The 27,478-nt window shown below is 47.9% G+C and overlaps 2 protein-coding genes across 3 annotated transcripts; one reads left to right on the top strand and one right to left on the bottom strand.

The window, feature by feature from the left end:
- Positions 1-1,532: 1,532 nt before the first annotated feature.
- Positions 1,533-18,783, bottom strand: LOC136640453 (tripartite motif-containing protein 10-like). Of its 2 annotated transcripts, none has more exons than XM_066615599.1 (7): positions 18,360-18,783; positions 16,253-16,850; positions 15,714-15,809; positions 10,048-10,278; positions 7,723-7,745; positions 4,403-4,521; positions 1,533-2,767 (listed from the first exon to the last, which is right to left on the bottom strand). In XM_066615599.1, exons 2-7 carry the CDS (start codon positions 16,673-16,675, stop codon positions 2,244-2,246), a joined length of 1,416 nt encoding a protein of 471 aa, XP_066471696.1. In that variant the 5' UTR covers positions 16,676-16,850; positions 18,360-18,783; the 3' UTR covers positions 1,533-2,243. The 2 variants fall into 2 exon arrangements, with proteins under 2 accessions (XP_066471696.1, XP_066471695.1); XM_066615598.1 differs by having other exon boundaries at positions 16,253-16,712.
- LOC136639111 (zinc finger protein 436-like) lies at positions 16,674-24,230 on the top strand. The gene is made up of 3 exons (XM_066613130.1): positions 16,674-16,736; positions 19,966-20,092; positions 23,242-24,230. The coding sequence occupies exons 1-3, from the start codon at positions 16,674-16,676 to the stop codon at positions 24,180-24,182; spliced, it is 1,131 nt and encodes a 376-aa protein (XP_066469227.1). The 3' UTR covers positions 24,183-24,230.
- Positions 24,231-27,478: the final 3,248 nt, after the last annotated feature.

Here is a 27,478-nt window from a genome sequence, read left to right as displayed (position 1 = left end):
CTTGTCATCCACTAAAACTGGGCTGCAGCTGCATCAAACAGGCATGGGTTGGCCCATGGAGAATAGTTGGACACATTTGTGTCTGCTTCCAGACTATGCCCACCATCTTGGGCACCATCTTCGGCATTCCAGCTGAACATTCACAACCCTGGTGATGATGGGAGGTCTTTGGAAGACTACCTAAGGTTTGTTCTGGGGCTGGGACACACCAAGGGAAGGAGCCAAGAGACAGGTGGGGGAGAAGGACTGGTGGAGCAACCCCCCCCCCCTCCACTGAAATCTGAGGCCTTGTTGTTGGCCAGCAACCTTCAATGACCCTGGATTAGCAAGCTAACCCTAGATTAGCAAGCACAGAAAAATCATCACCACAACATTCAGCGCACTGAGGGAATCTAACCCATTTTTCCCCATAGGCTCAATGATTCAGGATTCTCTTTTCTTTAGGTTTTCCAAGAAGCTATAATGGAAATGCACAAGATCCCTGGAGGAGATAGGATGCCAACAGTGGTCCCTTACTTTGGCAGGCAAGCATAAGGTGAATCTCAGGGCTCTAACTAGTAGAGGGTTTGCTGCACAGCTGCAGCCACTAGAGGCAACCAGGTTATTAAGGGATAAAAGCAGCACCTGATGAAGGGAGAGTTTGTTGGTTAGGAGGAGGAGAAACACTTGAAGGAAGGAACTGAACTGAACTGAAGGGAAAGGAAGGATTAATGGACTGAGGAACTAATGGCTGATGAAGGACTGGAACTACTGATGGACTAACTGACTAAAGGACAGGTGGGTGAATGGACTTTGGAGACTGGGGTGTGGCTGCCGCACCCAAGACCTGCTGATGACCAAGGTGCTGCTGTAGTGGCAGGAGGAGCTGCTGGCAGGAGAGAAGAGGAAGGAGGACCTCTGCAGGTGGAACAGGCCAGGTGCCCTGGTAGTGGGGTTCGGCAGTGCTGCAGGGCAGAACTAGGGAGAAAGAAGGGGAGCTAATTAGCTTAAAGTGGACATAGGTTCTCTAAGCGGAGCTTGGCCTTGGAATCTGGCAAAATAGTAGCTAACTGTAGCAGATAAGAAGAACTGATGGTATTTAATTATCATTAATTTTAATGTAGGGCAAAACCACTGCCTTCCTTACCTAAAGGCTCCATCCTGTACACTCCTACTTGGGAATAACTGCCATTGAAACAAATGGGACTTGCCTCTGAGTAAACATGCCAAAGATGGTCTCTCCTTCTCCGTGACTTTGGCCAGCCTTCAGTGCTACACTACAGGAGAGGGCGCAGACCAGCCCCAGCCTCCCCCTGCACTTCTGTCGCCACTTCTGAAGCCGCTTCTCCCCAAGATGCCTGCTTGCGGCAGTGACACAGGGAGACCAGAAGGGAGTCCCTCCATGTGCAGAACCAGGTGGGGGCCTTAGTTGCCCTCCCCAAGGGACAGGCCTGCCTAGTGGAACACCCATTTCTGCCTCAGATTAGGCTATCATTAGAAGTGTCCAAAATGGTTTAATTTTTCATGGACCCTTAAAAAAAGGGAACTGAAAGTGGTGTGATGTGTTTTTATTCCAAATTCCATCCTTAAAGCATTTTTATCAGGTGTAATCACTGTCATAGAAGTGGCACATATGTGTTTGATGCTTGTGGCTGTCAGCAGACATAGTCACAGGAGCAAAACAGGCATAAGACACATTACTCCCCTCCCAACACACAGACTGGGATTAAATTTACAAGATCCATTTCAGATTTGCAGGCTGCTTGTATGAACAACTATACTGGACAACCCAATCCTAACCACACTTTCCTGGGAGTAAGCCTCATTGATTCTAATGGGAGCTACCTCTGAGTAGATATGCATAGAATTGGACCCTTAATTTTTAATCTACACACTGATTTGTGTTTCTGCCACTGAGAACATAACAATTTGGACCAACAGAATTGAACACATCATTGAACTTCTATGGAAACAAACTGGTTTCACAGTGTGTGTGTGTGGGGGGGGGAGGAGTCACAGCAACAAAGAAAGCAGCCATGAAACATTGTCTACTTGTGAGTAAAGGTGAACGCGAGTAGCTGTTTCCCTTTCCACATTGATCAGCTTGCACTGAGATGCTTTGCTGCATTTGACTCCGCAGGCAGGCAGGCAGGCAGGCAGCTGCTGGGTCTTGAAGTATCTAAGTAGGAGAGCAGCTGTGGTAAAATAAGGGTGATCTGGAGAGCAAAGCCAGCAGAGCTTGCCAGGAAAATGCTGCAACTGCCTCAGGGAGAGAGCCTCAGGTGGGCTTTACTATACACATGAAAGAAGGGGAGGAGGGTCTCTCCGCAGAAGGAGGCTCCTGAGTGAGTGTAGAGATGGACTCCTGTGTCAGCATCGGAAAAGGCCACCTGTCCCCCAGTACAGTCCAGAGACACTCGGATCCTCTGGAGCTCCTTCCTCAGGGACAGAGGAGTGTTAGCAGGGGGATTAAAAACTCTGTAACAAACCCACTTCCCCACAGCCCAGATCCCTTCCTCAGGACTAAGATCTAAGTGACACTTTCTCCTCACAGACTTTCTGGCCACCCCCACAGCCCACCATCCTTCCCCTCCCACAGTGACCTCCCAGAAGTGTCTGCCTGCTGTGAAGCCCTCACGGCCCAGCACACAAGGCACAAAGTCAAATCTCTCAGGATTGTCTGGCAGAGCTTGAGGTTTGTCTCCCCATCTCACACTCTTGCGGTCCTTGGACAGGACAAGTCCTGGATGAGCCGTGTCTGGATCCAGAGTCACCTTTGCTGCTGAGCCTGCAGGAGGAGGAAAGAGAAGCAGAATCAGGAGAGTCATCAGGAGCCACAGCGACAGGAAGGGCTGTGGGGCGGTGACCAGACTGCAGTCATTGTCCTGCCCCCCACAATAAGGTGTGGGGTAGAGATGGGAGGTGATGGGCAGCTGATTGGCTGTTGCTGGAAGAGCAGAGTGGGGGGGGCGTGACTTACCCTCTGCAATCGGGAGGGAGGGGGCAAAGCAGTCCCTTGGGGGCTGGAACGTGGGGAAGAGAGCCCGTTTGCTGGATAGACTCGTTCCCCATAGACTATGGTGGGGCTGGCTTCTGAGCAGAGATGCATTGATTTGGGCCCAGGCTGCAGTCCTATCTACATTCCCTGGGAGTAGCCCCATAGACTATGGTGGGGCTGGCTTCCAGAAAGATATGCTTGGGCTTGAGCTGCAATCCCATTTGAGTAGATCTCATTGACTATGGCGGGACTCAGTGGCATAGCTAATGATCGTGTAGTCTGGTGCCAAGCTCAAAATGATGCCCCAGAAGTGATGTCACAACCGGAAGTGACATCACACCCAGGTTTTAAAAAAGTGAAAACTGGGGGAAAACCTGCCTCCTCCCCCCAGAAGCTCGCCACCCACTTGCTCTGACGCTACCCCTCAGACAGTGGCATATCTAATGCGTCTATCTACTACCTGGGGTCAAAGAAGATTTTGTAGCCCCCTCCCCATGACAATAAAATTTAATTAAGTAAATTGAAAGTGTGCCCCTTATTGGTTAGAGACGCTGTGCTGGGCTGAAGAGGGACAGTAATTCTCCCCCCGCTAAATATAAGAGAAGCACCACTTGAAAAAGTGCCTCTTTATCCAGTTAGCAGGGTGACTGAATTATGATACATGGAAATGAGAGAAGACTCATATTAACACCTTCTTGGTTCCATGTTGTATCATATAACGTCTCATTGGCTCTCAGAACAATCAGTCTCATCGGTCAGTTTTGAGTTAAAAAAATCTACTTTCTGTTCCATAAAGCTATTGTGTTTTCATTTTCTGGTTAATTGGCCATAACTTTTGATAGAATACAGATATTCCAATGAGGTTTGTTTCATTGCATTCTGCATTAAATTACCTTTCCTATGATATATAACACGGTGGTATTATTTGTACTTATCAAGCTTGGCCACTAGTATCAAGCTCAGCTTGTTGCCCCCCTAAAACTAGATGCCCAGTGCAACTGCTACCCCCTGCACCCCCTTACCTACACAACTGGTGGGACTTGCTTCTGACTGGACATGCATAACATCGGATGCTCAGATGCTCTCTGAACTGGGCGCAGGTGCAGGGAAGTTTGCTGTGCTGAGACTTAAATGGTGAACTAACTTATTTTCAGGCTTGCATTCCCTTTGGGGCCCCCCCCGCCTCTATCTTTACCAGGGGCCTCTGTCTCCCTGGTTGGGGGGAGGCGGTCCTCTGCTCAGTTCCTGATGCTCACTGGGTGACATTCAAGCAAACATAGTTGTTCTACTAATAAAGTTGCAAAAAAAAAAATCTGTTTTGGAACCTTGATGAGCTCTCCCCACCTTCCTCTCAGCCCTTGCACCATGGGAAGTCCTATCAAAACCTGCCCGTCATATGCCTCCTTGTACATCATTCTTGATTACCTGAGAATTGTTTCATGACACCCTTCAAAAGGAGTTTTACATCAAAGAATCCCCCGATTCTGCAGGTCAGCTCAGGAGGAAAAGCCACAGGATTCCCAAATGCTTCCTTCTTCTCATACCTAATGTGGAGGAGGAAAAGATCTGATCTCACACTCCACGCAACTGGAATTCCTGACTGGAGTAAAAGGATGACATGGAGGAGAAGAAAAGAGCAGAAACCCTGAAGGCAAGGGCAAGAACAGATGGGAGGTGTTCAGGTGAGGAGGCTTCTCTAGCAATGGCAGTATACAAGTGCTGTTATGCTAATACCCAAAGTCACCGAGAAAAGATGGGGGAACTGGAATGTTTGTTGACTAGGGAAAACATTGATATAGTGGGCATAACGGGAACATAGTAATAGTGGATGTATTACATATTAACGGGATGTAATAGTGGGCACATGCTATTGTCCTCTGGACCAGAAACCAGTAGAGGACCTTGAAATGAGGAAACAGATCAGGAGGGACAGGGTTGTAATCATGGGGGACTTCAATTATCCTCACATTGACTGGGTCAATTAGTGCTCTGGTCATGAAAGAGAGATCAGTTTTCTTGACATGCTAAATGACTGTGGTTTAGAGAAACTAATCATGGAGCCCACCAGAGGACAGGCGACTCTGGATTTAATATTGTGTGGCACACAGGACCTGGTTAGAGATGTAAATGTTACTGAGCTGTTGGGGAACAGTGACCATGCTGAAATTAGTTTCACCGTGAATGTCGGGGAAGAGTGCCAAACAAATCTGACACAAAAACCCTTGACTTCCGAAGGGCAAACTTCCCTCAAATGAGGATGCTGGTTAAGAAGAAGTTGTAAGGGAAAGTAAAGAGGATCCAATCTCTCCAGAGTGCGTGGAAGCTGTTTAAAACAACAGTAATAGAGGCCCAGCAGAAGTGTATACTGCAAAGGAAGAAAGGCTCCACTAAGTCCAGGAGGGTGTCTGCATGGCTAACACGATAGAGAGGCTGTAAAGGACAAGGAAGCTTCCTGCCATAAATGGAAGTCTTGCCTTAGTGAGGAGAATAAAAAGGAACATAAACTGTGGCAAAAGAAATGTCAGAAGATGATACGGGAGGCGAAGAGAGACTGAGGAACACATGGCCAGCAACATTAAGGGGAATAATAAAAACTTCAAATATGTTAGAAGCAGGAAACCTCCCAGTTGGCCCCCTGGATGGTGAGGGAGGGAAAGGGGAGGTAAAAGGAGACTGAGAAATGGTTGAGAAATTAAATGTTCTTTGCATCTGCCTTTACGGCAGAAGACATTGGGCAGATACCGCCGCCTGAATGGCCCCTCCTGACCAAGGAATTAAGTACTTGTAGAGGTTAAAAGAGAAGATGTTTCAGACCTGATTGACAAATTAAAGACCAATAAGTCACCAGGTTCTGAAGGCATCCACCAAAGAGTTATTAAGGAAGTGAAGAATGAAGATGCTGATCTCTTCACTAAAATATGCAACTTGTCCCTTGAAACAGCTGCAGTGCCATAAGATTGGAGGACAGCAAATGCCACGTCGATCTTTAAAAAGGGAAGGAGGGGGGACCCGAGGAAGTATAGACCAGTCAGCCTAACGTCTGTTCCAGTTAAGATGGTGGAATGCCTCATCAAAGATAAAATCTTAAAACACATCAACGAACAAGCCTTGCTGAGGGAGAATCAGCCTGGCTTCTGTAAGGGTAAGTCTTGCCTCTCAGACCTTTTAGAATTATTTGAGAAGGTCAGCAGGCATGTGGATGTGGGAGAACCCGTGCACATTATATATCTGGACTTTCAAAAGGCATTCGACATGGTCCCTCACCAAAGACTGCTGAGAAAGCTCCACAGTCAGGGAATTAGAAGGCAGGTCCTATCCTGGATTAGGAACTGGTTGAGGTCCAGGAAGCAGAGAGTGGGTGTCAATGGGCAGTTTTCACAATGGAAAAAGGTGACAAGTGGTGTGCCCCAAGGATCTGTCCTGGGACCGGTGCTTTTCAACCTGTTCATAAATGACCTGGAGGCAGGACTAAGCAGCGAGGTGGCCAAGTTTGCAGATGACACCAAACTTTTCCAAGTGGTGAAGACTAGAAGAGATTGTGAAGAGCTCCAGAAGGATCTCTTCAAACTGGGAGACTGGGCAGTGAAATGGCAGATGCATTTCAATGTAAGTGTAAAGTCATACACATTGGGGCAAAGAAGCAAAACTCTACCTATAGGCTAATGGGTTCTGAGCTGTCTGTGACAGATCAGGAGAGAGATCTTGGGGTGCTGGTGGACAGCTCGATGAAAGTGTCGACCCAATGTGTGGTGGCAGCGAAGAGGGCTAATTCCATGCTTGGGATCATTAGGAAAGGCACTGGTAATAAGATGGCTAATATTGTAGTGCTGTTGTACAAATTGATGGTTAGGCCACACCTGGAGCATTGTGTCCATTTCTCGTAGCCACATCTCAAAAAGGATATAGTGGAGTTGGAAAGGTGGAAAAGAGAGCAACCAAAATGATTACTGGGCTGGGGCACCTTCCCTATGAGGAAAGGCTACAGTGTTTGGGACTCTTCAGTCTAGAGAAGAGGTGCCTGAGGTGCATGATTGAGACATACAAAATCATGCAGGGGGTGACAGAGTGGCTAGAGAGATGCTCTTTTTCCCCTCACATAACACCAGAGCCAGGGGACATCCACGAATGTTGAGTGTTGGGAGAGTTACGACAGACAGAAGAAAACATTTCTTTACCCAGCATGTAATTAGTTGGTGGAACTCCTTATGTAGTTATGGCATATTGCATAGAAGTAGTTATGGCATCTTGCCTGGATGCCTTTAAGAGGGAATTGGACAAATTTCTGGAGGAGAAGTTCATTACGGTTTACAAGTCATAGTAGGTATGTGCAAGCTCTTGGTTTTGGAGACAGGTTGCCTCTGATTGCCAGATGCAGGAGAGGTCATCAGGCCACAGGTTGTGTCTGTTGTCTTGTGTGCTCCCTGGGGCATTTGGTGGCCCACTGTGAGATACAGGAAGTTGGACTACATGGGCCTGATCCAGTGGGGCTCTTCTTATGTTCTTATGGTAAATGGATCTAAAATACAACAGGTACAGCAGGCACCTTTGTAGCTGAGGGAAGGGGACAGATGTCTGGCAGCCCTGATGGATTTGCAGATGGAATGTTGTAAAGAGAGGCCCTGAGTGGAGCACTGGAGGGTGGGGAGTCCTGCATTCTCCCCCCAAGAGCCATGAGAGAGTCATGTTCCTCACAGACCATTCCCAGCATCAGGTGACAAGAAGGGAAATGAGTGGGATCCACGTACCTCTGCAAGGTCCTCCTAATATCCTGGGGGAAAAAAGAAAAAGATCTCAGCGCCTGCCACAAGCAAGGCAGACTTTTCACACCCATAAGAACATAAGAACAGCCCCACTGGATCAGGCCATAGGCCCATCTAGTCCAGCTTCCTGTATCTCACAGCGGCCCACCAAATGCCCCAGGGAGCACACCAGATAACAAGAGACCTCATCCTGGTGCCCTCCCCTACATCTGGCATTCTGACTTAACCCATTTCTAAAATCAGGAGGTTGTACATACACATCATGGCTTGTACCCCATAATGGATTTTTCCTCCAGAAACTTGTCCAATCCCCTTTTAAAGGCGTCTAGGCTAGACGCCAGCACCACATCCTGTGGCAAGGAGTTCCACAGACCGCTGAGTAAAGAAATATTTTCTTTTGTCTGTCCTAACCCGCCCAACACTCAATTTTAGTGGATGTCCCCTGGTTCTGGTATTATGTGAGAGTGTAAAGAGCATCTCCCTATCCACTCTGTCCATTCCCTGCACAGAGGTGCTCTCTGGTCCTCCACTGTCCAGTTGGTAGTGATCTGTCTTCCATACTCCACTCAAGGACTGAGGTGCAGCTCCACAGAATAATCACAAGCTGGGCAAAGAAAAGTTTTCTTTTGCTTGTCCTGATCCATCAATTCTGTGTCACACCTCCTGATCTATTATCAGACCAAGCTAATGGCCTTGACCTCCGTCCACAACCTTGGATCTCCATCAGTATAAGATAGAAGGGGAGGCAGAGGCATATCTTCAGGGAGCAAGGGGGTCAAATACCCCAGACGCCAGGCTTGGGGGGAGTGGCGCTGTGCATCCATCCATTCCCCCCCTCCATGGCACTCAGTTGGTTGCCGATAAGGATCAGTCTGCCAATCTGAGGGTTGCCCCCTGAGGGCTCCCTCCCACAGGAATTTTGAGGGCCAGGGAAGCCACGCACGGCCTTCTGAATCCAAAAAATAGTCACTTCCAAGGAAACCGCAGGCGGCATGTCTGGCTCTCAGAACAGTTCCAGGGGGATGCAGTGGGCATGGGGTTTGGCACCTCCAGGTGGGGGTAGCACACCTGGAGGTGTGGCCCCAGGAGCCACAGTGGTTAGGAACACCACCGCGGGGAGGGCTCTGCTTGAGCTTCCCCTGCTATTGTTGAAACCAAGTATGAGAAGGAAGAGAGACCCAGGACACCTTTCGCTTTAGTGTGGAGATGACACTGCTCCCCTTTCGTGGCCCTCTCCCTTGCTCAGCTAGAGATAGGACACTCCCCGCCCCATAAATCCTTTGCTGACCAGCAATCCAGGGCAGTCAACTCAAGCCCATGCTTCCCATTCATTCTTGTCTTCCTCAGGGTGAGATTGGGGAATGCCCAGGCAGGGATTCCACTCCATTATCAGGCTTCCAGCATAGGCATTCCAGATGCCCCGGGTCTCTCTTTCTCTGCACAGACCCTGGACAGTGGGTGAGGCTCCACTGGAGCACCACAGAAGCCCATTAGTGAGTGGGGCTTGAGAGCAGCAGAACTGAGCAGAGCTGGAGGGAAAGCAGTGGTCAGGAAGTAGCCACGAGAACAGATTCCAGGATCTTGGGAACCTTCAGGCCACACTGAAATAAAATGAACTGACTTCTTTCTCTTGAGTGTGCATGTACCTAAGAGAGGTCTTTCAGCCCAGTCCTGAGCTGCCTGGGATGCGAGACTGACGCGGTGCTGAAAACAGCTGAGCACTACAGGGCAGCTTCTGGCAGCTCCTCCAGGGAAGGGGATGTTTGTTCCCTTTCCCCAGGTAAGGAAAGTGGCCCCACAATAGGATTCTGCAGTAGCTCTGGAGCTTCTTCAGAATCAAAGAGTTCCATCTCAGACCATGCAGCCTGAAAAGGAGTTCAGGATCTGGTGGAGCTGAGTTCCACAGGTCCTGCCCTCCACCCACCTGGCTGCCTCTACCCAGCACAAAATCTCCCCACCCCTCTACCCACCTCCCCCCGCCCTGAGACGCCGCCTCACCGCTCCCCCCATCTACCTCTTCACTGCCCTAGGGTTCAGTCGATTGCCAAGCAGCAGAGCAGCAGCTTTCCACCAGCGCAACTCTAGTTCGCGCTGGGCTAGCTCTGGTGCTTGGCTGGTGCTAAGCCCTGCAAGTGTGTCTTATGGCACACTTGCAACAGTGCACACTTGTGGTAAGCCGGCATGCGTATCTCCAGATTAGGCTCTTCTTCAGCACGACACACTGAGTCCTTCATTCTTGTGTAGGCCAAGGAAGCACAGAGCAGTTTCTTCCCCTGGGGAGGAACCGGAGCTATTTCTACCCCCTCTCACCTGCAGGAGCTCACTTGCTGGCTGCTGGCATTTCTCCTCCATCTGCTGGATGAGACCTTCAAGGGAGGACAGTTCCTCCTCCAGTTTGGCCATGTGCTCCTCTCCTCTGGCTGCAATTTCCTTCTCCAGCTCTTCCAACTGCGAGAGGAGAGACGTCTTTTGTTTTTCCAGAAACTGGTGTAGTTTGTTGAAAACAGTCTCTGTCGTTGTCTTCTTTTCTTCTATTTGTCCCTGCAACAAGCAGTTGTAAAGAGGAAAGGAGAGAAATGTTAGAAATATTTAGGCTATTTGGTAGGACGCTTAAAGCCAGGACCCCAAAGGTAGCCTTAAGAACATAAGAAGAGCCCTGCTGGATCAGGCCAAAGGCCCATCTAGTCCAACTTTCTGTATCTTTATATATATATATTATTTATTTATTTATTACAGATACAGGAAAGGAAATAGGTTTTACTTAGGGTAAGTACAACACAGGTTACACATAAGGGTTTGGCCCTAGATTCCAACATACATCATTCAGTTAACGAAAAAAAACACAATAATCATCAGTACAAAGGCTATCATATTTATCAATATAAAAAATTGACTTTAGCGAAACACTCAATATTGTTTAACTAAATTTGTCTACCCAATCGTAAAAAAAACTTCCAATATTTTCTTACTCTATCTAAATCTCTCATTCATTCTTTCTGTTAGAACTTCCATTTCTGCTACTTCATAAATTTTGTCTATTAAATTTTCTTTAGTTGGCACATCTATAGATTTCCATTTTTGCGCAAACAATATTCTTGCCGCTGTAACAGTATGTACAATTAGGTGTTTCTTAGATTGGTCTTTAATATCTGTCGTCACATTTAGGAGGAATATTTCTGGTTTGAATGGTAATACACAATGCAATATCTCTTGCAACACTTTATGTATCATTTTCCAGTATTTCTTTGCTTTTTCGCATGTCCACCACATATGATAAAAAGTTTCTTCTACCTCATTACATTTCCAAAACTTATTTGATAACCCAGAGTACATTTTTGCTAATTCCTCTGGTGTTAAATACCATCTATAAAACATTTTATATAAATTCTCTTTGAAAGACACTGCTTTAGTTATCTTAATATTTATATTCCAAATTTGATTCCAAGCATCCATCGATATATTATATCCAAAATTTTTTGCCCAACGCACCATTGCATCTTTAACTATCTTTAACCCAACTTTCTGTATCTCCTAGTGGCCCACCAAATGCCCCAGGGAGCACACCCCGGTGCCCTCCCCTGCATCTGGCAATCAGAGGCAGCCTACCTATAAAACCAAGAGCTTGCACATACCTACCATGACTTGTAACCCGTAATGAACTTTTCCTCCAGAAATTTCTCCAATCCTCGCAAGTGCTGCCTGTTCCACATGCAGGGCCAGCTAGGCAGGCTGAGATCAGGGGTCTCAATGTGTGGATGAGACAGTGGTGCAAAGAGGGGGGGGGGGTTTAGATTTTTTAGGCACTGGGGAACATTTTTGGACAATCAGGGCCTGTACAAGAGAGACAGGCTTCACTTTAACCAGAATGGAACCAGGCTGCTGGCACGTAACATTAAAAAACTGGCCAAAGAGTTTTTAAACTGACCCATGACAGGATCTTTTAAACAGGAGCTGAGGGGCATCCGGTTTGGAACTCCTCATCCCTATGGGATGAGGATAGGGAGGTTAGAGAACAAAAAGGTAGTGACAGTAGGAGTAGGAATTGGGAATGGAAGCATGATGGGATCTGATAGACAGTTTGGCACAATGAGAGGCTGCAGGGATAGAGGAGCTAATAAGCAGCCCATTTTGGAGAGGGCTTTTATGCTAATGCCCAAAGTCTCTGAGCAAAGATGGGAGCACTGGAATGTTTGGTGACCAGGGAAAACATTGATATAGTTGGCATAACAAAAACCTGCTAGAATGGAGAGAACCAGTGGGATACTGCAACCCCAAGCTATAAACTCTATAGGAGGGACAGGGAGGGGCTTGTTGGAGGTGGGGTGCCATTTATGTTAAAGAAGGGATAGAATCCAGAAAAGTAGAGATTGAAGGGCGGGTCAGACTCCAACACAGAATCTCTGTGGGTTAAATTACCAGGAGCAAGGAGTGATAGCATGCTGGGGGTATGCTATAGTCCAGACCAGAAACCTGAAGGAGACCTTGAAATGAGGAAACAAATCAGGGAGGTGTCAAGGAGGGACAGGGTTGTAATCATGGGGTTTTTTAATTATCCTCACATCAACTGGGTCAATTTGTACTTTGGTCATGAAAGAAAGACCAGATTTCTTGACATGCTGAATGACTGTGCTTTAGAGCAGCTACTCATGGAGCCCACCAGAGGGCAGGTGACTCTGGATTTAATATTGTGTGGTACTCAGGACCTGATTAGAGATGTAAATGTTACTGAGCCATTGGGGAAAGTGACCGTGCTGCAATCCGTTTTGCCATGCATGTAGAGGGAAGAGTGGCAAGCAAATCTGATACAAAAACCCAAAGGGCAGACGTCGCACAAATGAGGAGACTAATTAGAAATAAGTTCAAAGGGAAGGTAAAAAGAATCTGATCTCTCCAAAGTGCATGGAGGCTGCTTAAAACAACAGTAATAGGGGCCCTGTGGAAGTGTATACCACTAAGGAAGAAGGGCTTGACTAAGTCCAAGTGCCCCAAGGATCTGTCCTGGGACCAGTGCTTTTCAACCTGTTCATAAATGACCTGGAGGCAGGGAAAAGCAGCAAGGTGGCCAAGTTTGAGGATGTCACCAAACTTTTCCGAGTGATGAAGACCAGAAGAGATTGTGAGGAAATCCAGAAGGATCTCTCCAAACTGGGAGACTGGGCAGCAAAATGGCAGATGCATTTCAATGTAAGTAAATGTAAAGTCATGCACATTGGAGCAAAGAATCAAAACTTCACATATATGCTAATGGGTTCTGGGCTGTGTGTGACAGATCAGATCTCGGGGTAGTGGTGGATAGCTCAATGAAAGTGTTTACCCAGAAGATTTTAAAATAGGCATCTATGAAGAAGATATAAATTTTGATAAAATATTCTTGATTGATGATGGAAAATATATTAAGAAAATGTATAATTTTCTTCTTGAGATCAAGATGGAAGATGAGGTAGTGACTCAATGGTGTTATGGACAAAAATTTTTGGATATAATATTTCGATTGATGGATTACAGGTTGGCAACCTTCAGTCTCAAAAGACTATGGTATGAATGGTGGTTCTGGCACAGTGTCTAGTGTGGCTGAAAAGGCCGATTTGGGAGTGACAATCCCTTCCACACTGGGAGCAAGTGTAGTGTGTCCCTGGTCTGTCTCCCTGGCTATGGGTCTTCCTGCTTTGCCTCTTCGCCTCAGTCTGTTGGCAAAGTGTCTCTTCAAACTGGGAAAGAACTGGAGGTTGTCCATGACTTTGTCACCTTGGCTCAACTATCTCCGACACTCTTTCTCTCGATACCGAGCTAAACAGACGCATCAGCAAAGCAGCTACCACATTTTCTAGACTTGCAAAGATAGTATGGTCCAACAAGAAGCTGACGGAACATACCAAGATCCAGGTCTACAGAGCTTGCGTCTTGAGTACACTTCTGCACTGCAGCGAGTTATGGACTCTTTGCACACAACAGGAGAAGAAGCTGAACGCTTTCCACATGCGCTGCCTCCGATGCATCCTCGGTATCACCTGGCAGGACAAAGTTCCAAACAACACAGTCCTGGAACGAGCTGGAATCCCCAGTATGTATACACTGCTGAAACAGAGACGCCTGCGTTGGCTCGGTCATGTCGTGAGAATGCGCGATGGTCGGATCCCAAAGGATCTCCTCTATGGAGAACTCGTGCAGGGAAAGCGCCCTACGGGTAGACCACAGCTGCGCTACAAGGATATCTGCAAGAGGGATCTGAAGGCCTTACGAATGGACCTCAACAGGTGGGAAACCCTGGCCTCTGAGCGGTCCGCTTGGAGGCAGGCTGTGCAGCATGGCCTTTCCCAGTTTGAAAAAAAATTAATGTTCCAATGACTTTACTGTATTTGAATTGCTGTGATCCAGTTGCCGTAAGCAGGGGAGTGGGTGAGCAGGAAGGGTGCCTGAGGAGAGCAGGGCTTGGTCATGTTGTGAGAATGGGCAATGGTTGGATCCCAAAGGATCTCCTCTATGGAGAACATGTGCAGGGAAAGCGCCCTACAGGTAGACCACAGCGGCCCTACAAGGATATCTGCAAGAGGGATCTGAAAGCCTTCGATTGATGATTGGAACCAAATGTGGAATTCAAATATTAAATGAACAAAAGTGGTTTCTTTTAAAGAGAATTTATAAAAAATGTTTTACAGATGCATCTGACCCCAGATAAAAAAGCAAAAATGTACCCAGGTATGTCAAATAAGTGTTGGAAATGTAACCAGATTGAGGGTACTTTTTATCATATGTGGTAGACTTGGGTAAAAGCCAAGATATACTGGAAATTGATACAAAAAATTTTTTCAAGAGCTATTTAATGTTATACAATTCAAACCGGAAAAATTTCTCCTGAATATAATGTTAGAAATTAAAGACTTACAAAAGAAATACCTTATCATACAGATTAATACAGCAGCAAGAGTATTGTATGCACAATTATGGAAATTAGGATTTCCGGCTGGATAAGACGATGGCGTAATGCAGAGAAATTCCGTTTTGCTTAAAGAGGAGACTGAGAAAAAGATAACTTTCAATAAAGGGTTATGGTTTTATTACACAAGAACAAAAGTAAAAATAATGCATATGGAGAAATGATAGGGGTCTGTTTCTTGGTCCTAATAATTGAATACCTTTCATGGTGGTTGAGTGTGAAGTCTATTTGGTGCAAAAGGAAAGGGGTTATAGGGAAGGATTTTAGAGGCCCCTGTTATGCCAACCTCAACTGCTAGCTAAAGATGGGGAGAGAAGTGAAAGAGTTCAAGGCTCAAGATAGTTTCCTGTCCTGTAGAGCAGTTGGAGGGGGAGAGAGAGTCCTGTGGAGAGGACACTCTGACACAGCACAAGTATGTTGGGCCTTGGAGAGAAAAAAGGGAGGGGAAGACCTCTCTTACAAGGGTTGGGAGATCGCGCCTACCTGCTGAGCTGGAAGGTAGCTGGATTGCTGGTTGCTTAACTAAATGCTGGGTGCTTGGAGTAATGCTTTCACATGTACAAGTATCCCTGAAGTCTGAATGGGGATCAGGAAGTAGGTGTCAGTTATCAGCAAAAGTCAATCAGGGGGTCCATGACTGGCTTCCTAGAAAGGGGAACTTAACAGACTGTGTGGGAAACCAACAGGATGTAGGTACGATACAATGAACCAGAAACCCAGTTTCAACACCAAAATACAGGGAGTTCCTGGAAGGCAATTCAGGTTTGCATACAGTATTGTAGGAGATGCTTAAATGGTGATTTGATTAAGACACAAGAGTTCCTTCCAGAAGGTGTGACTATGGGGCGGGGGAAGGGCTTGTGTAAATTAGCAATGGGTTTGTGGCTTGACCAGAGTCCTGGAAATGTAGCCTGTATGCTGGGAGAACAGTTTAGCTTGCATGATTTTAGAGTTCATAATAGAGCATAAACAGGTATAGAAAGAGAAAATCAAAAGCTAAAAGACAAAAAGGGGGATTTTCACATAACCCCGGGGCACTTACGAGCAGGTTGTGGCTTTCCTTTTCTGTTCCTGCTTTACTTGCCAGAATTCCCTCCCTCTCCTTCCTTAGATCTTCCAGGCAGCTACACAATTGGTCCTGAAGCAAAGAGAAAAGTTTCTGTTTGGATTCTTTTTCAGGGAGGGGATGGGATTTACTACCTAAAGGTGCATTAGCACTCTGCATAGGAATGAGAAAGCAGTTGAGGTATCTGCTTGCTCTTTGCATTTCACTGCTTTCTAAGCAGGTCTCTTGACTTAGGATCCAACAGTGGTATCTTGCATGAGTAGAAGGAGATTGCAGCCAAAGTCCATTCAGTTTGTGTTTAGTCCTTCCTGAGATGGAGCAGGGAAAAGATGCCCTTCAACCTCCCCTTGTGTCCAACCCTGACATCAGGAGCACTCCTTCTAGAAAGATGTCATCTCCTGCAGCAGGCAAACCCTTTTTCTGCTGTGGGGCTCAAGGCCTTCCCTCAATGGCTTCTCTCCAACCAAGCTGCATGTTACACCCATCCCTGGGCCTGGAGATTTGTATTCACTCACCTTGTATTCCTTGGCAGCCTCTTCCAAAAGCAGGACCGTATGTGACTGATGTTCTGGGGATCTCTCACAAAACAGACAGACCAACTCCTGATCTTCTTTGCAGAACAGGTGGAGTTTTTCCTTGTGTATCACACATAAATGCTCTTTTCCCCGATTGCGTGATAGACATTTAAATTTCTCTGCTATGTTTGCCAGTTGCCAGTTTGGTCGGAAATTCCCTCTCTTGATTTTAGCTTTGCAAAGGGGACACTCCAAGTCCCCGGGTTCTTCACCCAGGTCTTCCCAGGTCTCACAGTACTGGAAGATGCAGCCCCTGCAGAAGTTGTGGCCGCAGTCCAGGGTCACCGGGTCTGTCAGGTACTCCATGCAGATGGGACACTTGACTTCTTCCTCTACATCCATGGATGGTGAGGCTGAGGCCATGGCCGATGGAGACTCCAGGGATGGATTCAGGCAGCTTCTGAGACCCGTACAAGGACAGCAGGTGGGTGTGGGTCAGCGACAGAAGAAATACCACCCGGGGAATGACTGTTTCACAGACTGCCCATTGCAGAAGATCTGTGAATTTTCCACTGTGATGCCCAGTTTTTGGGAATAACTAGAGGTGTTTGTTTTTGTTGATAACATAAAAGCGCAAAACACCACATTTTGGTGTTTTGGTGTTTAAGTGATCAAAAAGAAAAACAAAAATATTTTCCAGAAATTAAATAAAACCATGGCCATGTCTGCTGACAGTATACCACTTATTTTATTTACATGGACAAAGGAACTGCTTTGTTCATGCCATTCAATCTCATGAAACCAGAAGTTTTGCATGTCTGCATTTGACAGTGAAGCACTGTAAGGACATCGCACCCCCCCCCGGCACTGTGGCAGAGGTGGCAGAGGAGCCCTGCTGGATCAGGCCAAAGGCCCAAATAGTCCAGGTTTCCGCATCTCACAGTGGCCCACCAGATGCCTCAGGGACCAAAAAGACATTAGGATGCCACTCCCTGCATCTGGCTTTGCAGAGACAGGCCACCTCTGAAACACGGATGTTGCTTCTCCTGGTTTTAGAAATAGCCTATCTCTGAATGCCAGGGCCTGCCCACGACCTCAAGATACCTGGCATGGCCTGCCAAATGCTGTCCCCCTTCCCCAGCCGTGCGCCAGCCCCTGCTCCTCTCACTCACCAAAGTCTTTGCTCACCACTCCCCTCCCCTCCACATTTCCCTTCCTCCTTTTACAGTCCAGGGACGGAAAGAGGAGGAGAAGCTGTGGAGGCCAGAAAGTCTCCCCCTTGGTTTGCTGCCCATTCTACAGCTTCAGTTGGCTGCAAGACTGGGCCAGCCCTGCACGTGACCTGCCAGTCACTTTAATTGGATGACCAGTTAACAGCAGTGTTCCCAAAGTGGGGGCGCAGTCCTATATTTTTCAGGACACCTTGTCACACCCTGCAAGCTGCCCCTTCCCCCTGTCGTTGGAGCCATTCTGGGAGGTGAAATCAATGCCGAGGAGATCCCTGTACATTGCATTCACCTCCTGGAGTGGCTCAGACCATGAGGGGGAGGGGCCTCCTGTAGGGTGCAATGAGGCCCCTGCAAAACATAGTGCTGTGCCCGCCCCCCTGGGAATGCCACTGCCAATTAGGTCAAATGATTCAAGGGTAGCGAGGGATTGAGAAAATCCCTCTATTCCCTTTCTTCACAGCATACTCTCAAGGCGCAATTCCAACCCATCTCCTCCCAGTTCGGCCTGCCTGCTGCTGCCTTCCATCCCTCCTTCCCACCCCTGCTTGTCCTAACTTGCTCTGGTGGAGGGCCTGGTCCATCTTCACATGGACCCAGCCACTCACTGCTTGCGGTGGCAGCCAGGCTGCACACGTTCCTCTCCCTTGCTCTTGTTGGACCTCTGCCAGCAAAATGGCTGGCATAAATCAAAGGAGATCAGCTCGAGGGGGTGGGATCCCTGGAGCCCAGGTTTGGCAGGGAGAATTCTTGGCTTCCTGGGGGGGGGGGGGGAGGCAGGGCAGTGTCAAAACAAACTATACCATACAAAACAAGTAGCAGGAAGCGAGCAGTCAGGTAGGGTGCCTGCCTCTCTTGAGCACAAGCACCTTCCTTTTTACCTCTTCTGGAGGCAGAGCCAGACAGAAAACTGCAGCAAACTTGTCCTGGAGCCTCCTGGTCCTGCTGGGAGGGGCCGAGCCTCAGTTCCGGACTCCTGTTTTCTGGACTCTGGCACTTAATGGAGAGCAGAAGCCTCCCCCCTCCCTCCAGGGTGACAAACCGAAAGTCAGTGTTTCTTGCCAGCCAGGCCTCCCTCCGCTTCCTCCCTCTGTCAACACTGCAGCATTTCCGCTTGCGAGATCAGTGAGGGGGAGATGCTGCTGGAGACTGCAGTGGCCACGGAGGGAAACTGAGCTGCAAACGGCCTGAAAGGGAGGGAAGCTCCTTTCTGGGCTGCTGCTTCTGCGGAAAGAGCTGTGGAAGGTGCCCCCTTTCCACAGCAGCAGCAGCAACCTTGAGATCTCTGGTCAGTTCTTCTCCTTCTCTTCTTCAACCTTAGTTCTTAGAAGGGTGTGTATGAATCTCCCCAGCCTTGTAGGAATCAAAGTCACACACAACACTGACCTTAGAAATGCTCCACAATCCTCTGCTAAGACTTTCTGCCCACTCCCCTGTAGCCACATGACCCTGGAGCTTGTTTGGATCATGTGATCTGGCATGATCAGGAAGAAGCACCAAGTGAACACCCACATGACATTCCATCACGGGGTTCAGGCTTTCCCAGGTACCTCAGTTTCCGATGAGACACTCAGGCTCTTTCCCCTCTTGGGCTGCTAATGAGGCAGCAGCATCCATCTTTCCAAAAAAGTCCACATCTGGCCATCTGCAACCAGGACTTGCTTAACGAGTTTTTCCCCAGCCCACAGGTGTACACCTTTGATCCCTGTTGCATATATGCAACGCTGGGCAGTAATGGCTTAAGCAGATGAGTTGGCAGGGACACCAGTATGGACCACTCATACCTGTTGGCCCCTGACAGCCACCCACTATACAAGCTGGGATTGGGGGGGGGGGAGAGCTAGCTGCCACTTCCCTGTCCAATAAGTAAATATTGATCATAGGTACTTAAAAATATTCAGAAAGATCTCCATAGCAATGCTTAATTTATTGGCAAGAAGATAAAATTCAGAGATTCGCCATCTGAAAGCATAGTAAAGACACAGTAGAAAAGAACTGCAGACTGAAATAACCAGGCTGGAAAAATATGGAATGATTGCACCTGCCTTTATCCTACAACTTCAGGAAGATCCAAAGAGCTCCAGGTTTCCTTCAAAAGAGCTCCGGTAGCTGGTTTTTCTTTCTTAAGCAACAAGGTTTATGTGACATTCAGACATTCTGCCAATGTGACTTAAATCACTTCACAGTTATGGGCCACTCGTCCTCCCTCCCATCTTTGGCCACGGAGGCTGTAGCTGAGATCACTCCATGTGGGGCACTGCATTTTCCCTCATACCACAAAGCCCTGTGTAGGGCTGGCATTTTCCCCCTCAGAAAAGGAGAATAAAAATGGGCACCCAACAGGTGTCATCTTACTGAATATACTGCATGGGAATCAATGCCCAGTTCCCCCCACTTCATTTTCCCTTCCAGGCTGTGCATAAAAGATCAGGGCAAAGGATGCTATGGAGACATGATTTGTGAGGAGTGGGCAATTTCTCCTTCCAGGGTCCGGTGTCCATTGAGGAGGTGACTGTGCGTTTCACGGCGGAGGAGTGGGCTCTGCTGGACCCCGGCCAAAAGTCTCTGTACTGGGAGGTCCTGCTGGAGAACTACGATAATGCAGCCTCTCTGGGTAAGGATGCACTTTCTCCATGGTGGGTAGGAAACCAAGGCATGAATGTTCCATCTTACCGTTTTCATTATTCGCTCTATAGCAGGGCTTTCCAAACCCCGGCTGCTGGGCGTTTGGGGAAAGCCTTCTGCCCTGTGAGAGGAGCTTACCATTCTGCCACGGCAGTGCGTGTAGCCGCAGTAGATTGGGGCACAGGGACGCTCTGGGCAGTCTTATCTGCCCAAACATCCTCTTGCATGCTCGGCACACCAGGCAACAGGCACGACTGCCCAGAGCATCCCTGTGCCCCAGTCTACTTGGACTACATAAAACACTGCAGCAGAATAATAAACTCTGGTCCAAGTGCGTACAGCAGTCGCAAGTTTGGCGACTCCTGCTCTATAGAAATTGGGTTTGTGGGGCATGAACTTGTGCCCAGGAGATGCCTGATGTACTTCGCTGTTGCAGAGCTGAGCATGGCCTGGCCAATGCCCTCTTGGGAGATGAGAAGCAGGATGTAGATTCCAACATAAACTGCTTGATTCCGGAAAGTACCAAATCTCCGCAGGGTTTTTTGGCTGCTAGAGGTCTCCTGGGGATGCTTTGTCCCTTTGCCCCGGGATAAAGCTTGGCAGATGCCGTGGGGTAACTAGCACACATCAGGATCTCCAGGAAGAAGATCAATCCTCAGGTGAGTTGCTTATGTACAGGATCAGAAGCTTCAGCCCAGAGGGTGCTGGATGAATGGGACCAGAAGGGTGCTGTGGTGAGTGCGGATTCCACCACACCCGACACTCACTTCCTTTTGGGGTAACTCAGTGCGCATTAGGATGATTCCACTCAGTACAGGTTCAGTACTGTACATTCTCAGTACCTTCTCAGCCCCTCACCTGCAAGCCGCGATCGCATCTTTGCTGCGCTGTAGACTGAAAGTGCTGGTGTGTTCTGAGTGACTGATGCTCTGGCCTGTAACTTTCCTCCAGATTTCCTGAGTCCTTCTGGCTCCTTTTGTAAGGGAGAATGTGCCCTGTGAAAGGATCCTTAGGAGAGGAGCCATGGGAAGGGGTGGGAGGTTGGACGTGGCCACCCCCCACCAGTCTCCGATTCAGCTCCAGACGAGACTGGAAAGAGCGTTTGCTCCAATGAGAGACACCTCCAAGTGGATTAAAATATAGCATGCAGCGAACCCAAGGTGCCTCAGTATCAAAGGAAGCAGGCAATTAAAAATACACAGTATAAATAAATCAAAGATCACGTTCAAATGAACCAGTCAGGCACCTCAACTAAATTAGTGCAACCAAAAGCAGAAGCAAACTTGAGGCAGGAGAACCCATGGCCAAGAAGCGAGAGCATTGAATCCATTCACTCAGTGCTTCTTGGAGCAAAAACGCTTGACCCAGACGAGCAGAAAGGGGTCCAACCAGCCTTCATGGGGAGGAAGTCGGGCTTCGGATGGGGAGAAACCGAGAGCAGAAGTGGCCTGCAGCTGGCAAGAAGAGTCATGGGTGACCGTAGGTCTTGGCCATTCCTGGTCCAGAGATCTCAAGGTCTTGAGAAGTGGTAACCAGCATCTTGACCTGAGACGGATGAGAGAGCATTGCAACAGATGGATTTGAAATGTCCTCACAGGGCTGCCTGTGTCATCCGCGGGGATTCCCCACGGATGCCAAAATCTGTACCTGTTCAAATCCACGGATTTTGGGACCTGTGCCTGGACTCCTCGGCCTTTGAAAAGCCTTCTGAGGCCTCTGGGAACCTGGAAACTCACTTCCAGTTCTACGGAAAGCAGACAGAAATTTACGGCAGTGATTTTCCATCTTGGCACATGGTGTACAATGAATGGTCTGCAGGTGTGCCTCAGGAATTTGGAGGAGGATCATTTATTAGTAGGGCCATTGGAGGATATGAGCCCCCAGCAGTATCATAGTGTGCCTTGTCCATGGTCCCAAAAACTGATGGTGTGCCGTGACAATTTCAGGGACATCTCAGTCTGCCATGAGATGAAGAAAGGTTGAGAATCTCTGCCTTAGAAGGTGTTTGGAGGACCTGAAGGCTGCGTGCTGCCTCCCCACCCCTGAAAACACCCTCCGGAGGCAAGGGGAGCACAGCTCCCCTCACCTGTGGAGAGTCCAGGTGGGTCCAACCCGTTGGTTCGGGGAACAAACTCTGACGGTCCTGACACTGTGGATAACATTGGCCCTTCTCTAGATGCTCTAGTCAGAAACGGCTACTGTCTTTGACCCCAGTGCTGTCTGCCACCATTGGCACCAGTGCAGCCACGCTGACAGAGGGAGCGCTGCATCCAGTAGGGAAGGGCTGACAAACAGGAATCTGCTCGAGTTAAAGGACAACACCTTTCCCTTCCCTTTGCAGAGATCACGTCTCTGAGAACCTGGAGACACTGCCCAGTGTCCATGCAGCCACTGAAGGGTTCTGTGCAGTAGCCCAGACCCCTTAGACAGAATATAGGGCCAGATTGCCAGGCTGAGGAGCCGTGATTGGGGCTAGTTCTCCACAAAGCTCATTGAGAGTCGGCCACTGAGCAGGGCTGCAGTCCTGGACATCCTTACTGTAGCAGCTGGTGCAAGGCCCAGCAACCACCACCCATCTGGTGCGCCTGTCAGTCATCTTCTGTGAGTTTCTCAGCCCGAGGATCTGTTTGCTTTGTCACTGAACTGTTCCCAGGAGAAGCAGGGCTCCAACGAGTGCCCTGTGCTGCTGCACGTGCCCAGTCTTGTGAGAAGAGTGCGATAAAATGTGTCTCCTTCTAAGCCCCCAGCCCACATGTATTCACCCACATGCGCCTGCCAGAGAGCTCATCTCTAATGATGGGAACACACCTTGCATGGCCACTGTCCTTGCCTGTGTCTTCTTAAGTTGTATTTTAAGGATTAGAACCCAGGCTGGAGCTTGGCCAACGCAAGACTCAGAGCCTCTGTCAGGGACTTGCACTGGCCGAACGTGTAGTTAGAATAAAGCTCTTTTGTGACAGCCTTGGACTAGCATCTTCCTCTGATCCAAAAGTACCTCCAACCCATGACCATGGCCACAACACTTACCTGGGAGTCACTTCCAGTGAATCCACTGGGGATTAGGACACAAGGATAGAGTCTACTTTACAGTGACATCTATCAACTGAACTGCTAATCAAAATTCACTCTCTGTTCCAGGAAGTAACACAGAAGATATTCAGGATGAGGGAGAACTATGTGGGGAGCCACCAGAAGTTAGCATGGTTGATTCAGAGGAAGTGACTTGTGGACAACAGGATGGATCAGGGAGGCAGGAAAGAAGTCGAGCACCCAGCATAGAGAAGAAACCATATAAATGCATGGAGTGTGGAATGAGCTTCGGTAGTAGGTTACATCTGACTGTGCATCAAAGAACCCACAGAGGAGAGAAACCACATACCTTCTTTCAATATGGAAAGAGCTTCAGTGAGAGTTCATCACTGGCTAAGCATCAAAGAACCCACTCAGGGGAGAAGCCATATCAATGCTTGGAGTGTGGAAAGAGCTTCAGTAAGAGCTCAAACCTGACTGTGCATCAAGGAACCCACACAGGAGAGAAGCCATATCAATGCTTGGAGTGTGGAAAGAGCTTCAGTATCAGCTCACACCTGAGTGAACATAAAAGAATTCACAGAGGAGAGAAACCATATAAATGCTTGGAGTGTGGAAAGAGCTTCAGTAAGAGCTCAAACCTGACTGTACATCAAAGAACCCACACAGGAGAGAAGGCTTATCAATGCTTGGAGTGTGGAAAGAGCTTCAGTGAGAGTTCATCCCTGGCTAAGCATCCAAGAACCCACTCAGGGGAGAAGCCATATCAATGCTTGGAGTGTGGAAAGAGCTTCAGAATCAGCTCACACCTGAGTGTACATCAAAGAACCCACTCAGGGGAGAAGCTATATAAATGCTTGGAGTGTGGAAAGAGCTTCAGTGAGAGCTCATGTCTGAGTGTACATCAAAGAACTCACACAGGGGAGAAGCCATATCAATGCTTGGAGTGTGGAAAGAGCTTCAGGGAGAGCTCACACCTGGGTAAGCATCAAAGATCCCACACAAGGGGACAAGCCCTAAAGATAAGAGCTTACCCCGATCAGGCATGAAAGAATTTGCACAGGGGAGAAAGTCTATAATTGCCTGGAGTCTGGAAAAAGAGTCAGTGAGCACTCAGCCCAAACTTCTCAGACACAAATTCACAGCTGGGGAAAAACAGTTTAAAATACCTTTGACTCACATGGCTCCAGGCTTTGCATGCCCTCCAGTGGCTCCCAGATGATTCTGTTCAGGTGAGGGAAGGGGGCTTTGAGGGAAGAAGGGTGTGAAGCTGGGGAGGGAACAGGGTGGGATGGGCAGGGGGCAATTTGTGGGCAGTTACTCATTATTGTTATGGTTAAGCAGAACCATATTAAATTATAGTACAGAAGTGTTCAACATTCAAAACTTTAAACAGTTACTTTAAAAACATCCAACAGTTAAACAGTTGTGTTTTAGAAGTACAATAATCAATAAAATTATAACCAAGCTGTGTTGTGTACTGATATGACAAGAGCACATGTTTTCGAGCTGGTGAGAATGTCCTCCATGGGTGGATCCTTCAGAAGGCCTTGGATGGCTCCTCCAGCAGCCCTTCCTTTTTCTCCTGGGCTGGAAAATCAGTTCTCGGCTGGTTCGCTTGTTAAGAACAAAAGAAGAGCCCCGCGGGATCAGGCCATAGGCCCATCTAGTCCAGCTTCCTGTTTCTCACAGTGGCCCACCAAATGCTCCAGGGAACACACAAGACAACAAGAGACTTGTATCCTGGTGCCCTCTCTTGCATCTGGCATTCTGACATAGCCCATTTCTAAAATCAGGAGGTTGTACATACACATCGTGTCTTGTGACCCAAAATGGATTTTTCCTCCAGAAATTTGTCCAATCCCCTTTTAAAGGCATCCAGGGCAGATACCATCACCAGATCCTATGGCAAGGAGTTCCACAGACCAACCACATGCTGATTAAAGGAATATTTTCTTTTTTCTGTCCTAACTCTCCCAACACTCAATTTTAGAGGATGTCCCCTGGTTCTGGTGTTGTGTGAGAGGGAAAAGAACATCTCTCTATCTACTCTATCCTTCCCGTACCTAATTTTGTATGTCTCAATCATGTCCCCCGTCAGGCGCCTCTTTTCTGGACTGAAGAGGCCCAAACACCGTAGCCTTTCCTCATAAGGAAGGTGCCCTAGCCCAGTAATCATCTTAGTCTTAATCTTAATATTTAATTATAATATTAAATTATATTAAATATTAATATTAAAACATCTTAATATTGTAATGCCGCTGTACAAATCAATGGTTAGGCCACACCTGGAGTATTGTGTCTAGTTCTGTGCACCGCATCTCAAAAAGGATATAGTGGAGATGGAAAAGGTGCAAAAGAGAGCAACCAAAATGATTACTGGGCTGGGGCACCTTCCTTATGAGGAAAGGCTTATGAGAAAAGGGGCACCTGAGGGGAAACATGACTGAGACATACAAAATCATGCAGGGGATGGACAGAGTGGATAGAGAGACACTCTTTGCCCTCTCACATAACACCAGAACCAGGGGACATCCACGAAAGTTGAGTGTTGGGAGAGTTAGGATAGACAGAAGAAAATATTTCTTTAATCAGCCTGTAATTAGTTTGTGGAACTCTTTGCCACAAGAAGTAGTTCCGGCATCTTGCCTGGATGCCTTTAAGAGGGGTTTGGACAAATTTCTGGAGGAGAAGTTCATTGGCCTTCTTCACTGCCGCCGCACATTGGGTCGACACTTTCATCGACTTGTCCACCACCACCCCAAGATCTCTCTCCTGATCTGTCACAGACAGCTCAGAACCCATTAGCCTATATGTGAAGTTTTGATTCTTTGCCCCAATCTGCATGACTTTACACTTACTGTCATTGAAGCGCATCTGCCATTTTGCTACCCATTCTTCCAGTTTGGAGAGATCCTTCTGGAGCTTCTCACAATCACTTCTGGTTTTCACCACTTGGAAAAGTTTGGTGTTGTCTGCAAACTTAGCCACCTCACTGCTCAACCCTGACTCCAGGTCATTTATGAAGAGGTTGAAGAGCACCAGTCCCAGGACAGATCCTTGGGACACACTGCTTTTCGCCTCTTTCCATTGTGAAAATTGCCCATTGACACCCACTCTCTGTTTCCTGGTCTTCAACCAGGTCTCAATCCATAAGAGGACCTGTCCTCTAATTCCCTGACTGTGGAGTTTTTTTAGTAGCCTTTGGTGAGGGACCGTGTCAAACACCTTCTGAAAGTCCAGATATATAATGTCCACGGGTTCTCCCGCATCCACATGCCTTTTCAAAGAATTCTATAAGGTTCGTGAGGCAAGACTTACCCTTACAGAAGCCATGCTGATTCTCCCTCAGCAAGGCCCGTTCATCATGTGTTTTGAGATTCTATCTTTGATGAGGCATTCCACCATCTTACCCGGTATAGATGTTAGGCTGACCGGCCTATAGTTTCCCGGGTCCCCCCTCTTTCCCTTTTTAAAGATCGGTGTGACATTTGCTATCCTCCAATCCTCTGGCACTGTGGCCATTTTGAGGGGCAAGATGCATATTTTAGTCAAGAGATCAGCAACTTCATTCTTCAATTCCTTAATAACTCTTGGGTGGATGCCATCAGGGTCCAGTGACTTGTTGATCTTTAATTTGTCAATGAGGTCTGAAACATCTTCTCTTTCAACCTCTATCTGACTTAATTCCTCGATCAGGAGGGGCCGTTCAGGCAGCGGTATCTGCCCGAGGTCTTCTGCCATGAAGACAGATGCAAAGAACTCATTTAATTTCTCTGCCATCTCTAAGTCCCCTTTTATCTCCCCTTTCCCTCCCTGACCATCCAGAGGGCCAACCGCTTCTCTGGTGGATTTCCTGCTTCTAACATATTTGAAGAAGCTTTTATTATTCAGCTTTTATTTTTATTATTGTTGCAGGAGAGATATTCAATGTACAGCATTGGCCAGAGCCTCATTCCCATTCTCGCTGCTCCCAGCTTTCCAGAGTGTGGAGTCCTGATGAGAAACTGGGGTCCCCACTTCATCCTGCACAGGCCCCCTTCTCTCTCCAAAGAGGGGAGCATGGCTCTACTTTTGGGTTGCTGTCCTTGGCTGATTCCTGCCCATCAGGGAGAAAGGGCATCCTTAACCAAGGAGGACCCAATTCCATGATCATCCCCCCTGACCTCCTGCGCCTGGATCCAGCACAGTCCACTCCTCCTCTCTGGTCTCCACAGTAACCTTCTCCAAGGGCATGGACCCCGGAAAGAGAGAGCAGTGTCTGCTCACAAATCATAGCCAGAGTACAACCCTAGCAAAGCCTGGAGTCCTGAAGGAAAGGACCAACCATAGCAAAGTGTGGGAT

Source organism: Tiliqua scincoides, chromosome 2 (genome assembly GCF_035046505.1).
Source record: "Tiliqua scincoides isolate rTilSci1 chromosome 2, rTilSci1.hap2, whole genome shotgun sequence".
NCBI classification, from domain to species: Eukaryota; Metazoa; Chordata; class Lepidosauria; order Squamata; family Scincidae; genus Tiliqua; species Tiliqua scincoides.
Note: the sequence above shows the minus strand (reverse complement) of the source record. Positions and strands in the feature narration are given on the sequence as shown.

Coding starts and splice junctions, on each gene's coding strand:
- LOC136639111 (XM_066613130.1), top strand. CDS start 16,674: ATGGCCGATGGAGACTCCAGGGATGGATTCAGGCAGCTTCTGAGACCC. Junction 16,737..19,965: donor GACCCGTACAAGGACAGCAG/GTGGGTGTGGGT, acceptor TTCTCCTTCCAG/GGTCCGGTGTCCATTGAGGA. Junction 20,093..23,241: donor CGATAATGCAGCCTCTCTGG/GTAAGGATGCAC, acceptor TCTCTGTTCCAG/GAAGTAACACAGAAGATATT.
- LOC136640453 (XM_066615599.1), bottom strand. CDS start 16,675: ATGGCCTCAGCCTCACCATCCATGGATGTAGAGGAAGAAGTCAAGTGT. Junction 15,810..16,252: donor AGGCTGCCAAGGAATACAAG/GTGAGTGAATAC, acceptor TCTTTGCTTCAG/GACCAATTGTGTAGCTGCCT. Junction 2,768..4,402: donor TGTCATGAAACAATTCTCAG/GTAATCAAGAAT, acceptor CTCCTCCTGCAG/GCTCAGCAGCAAAGGTGACT.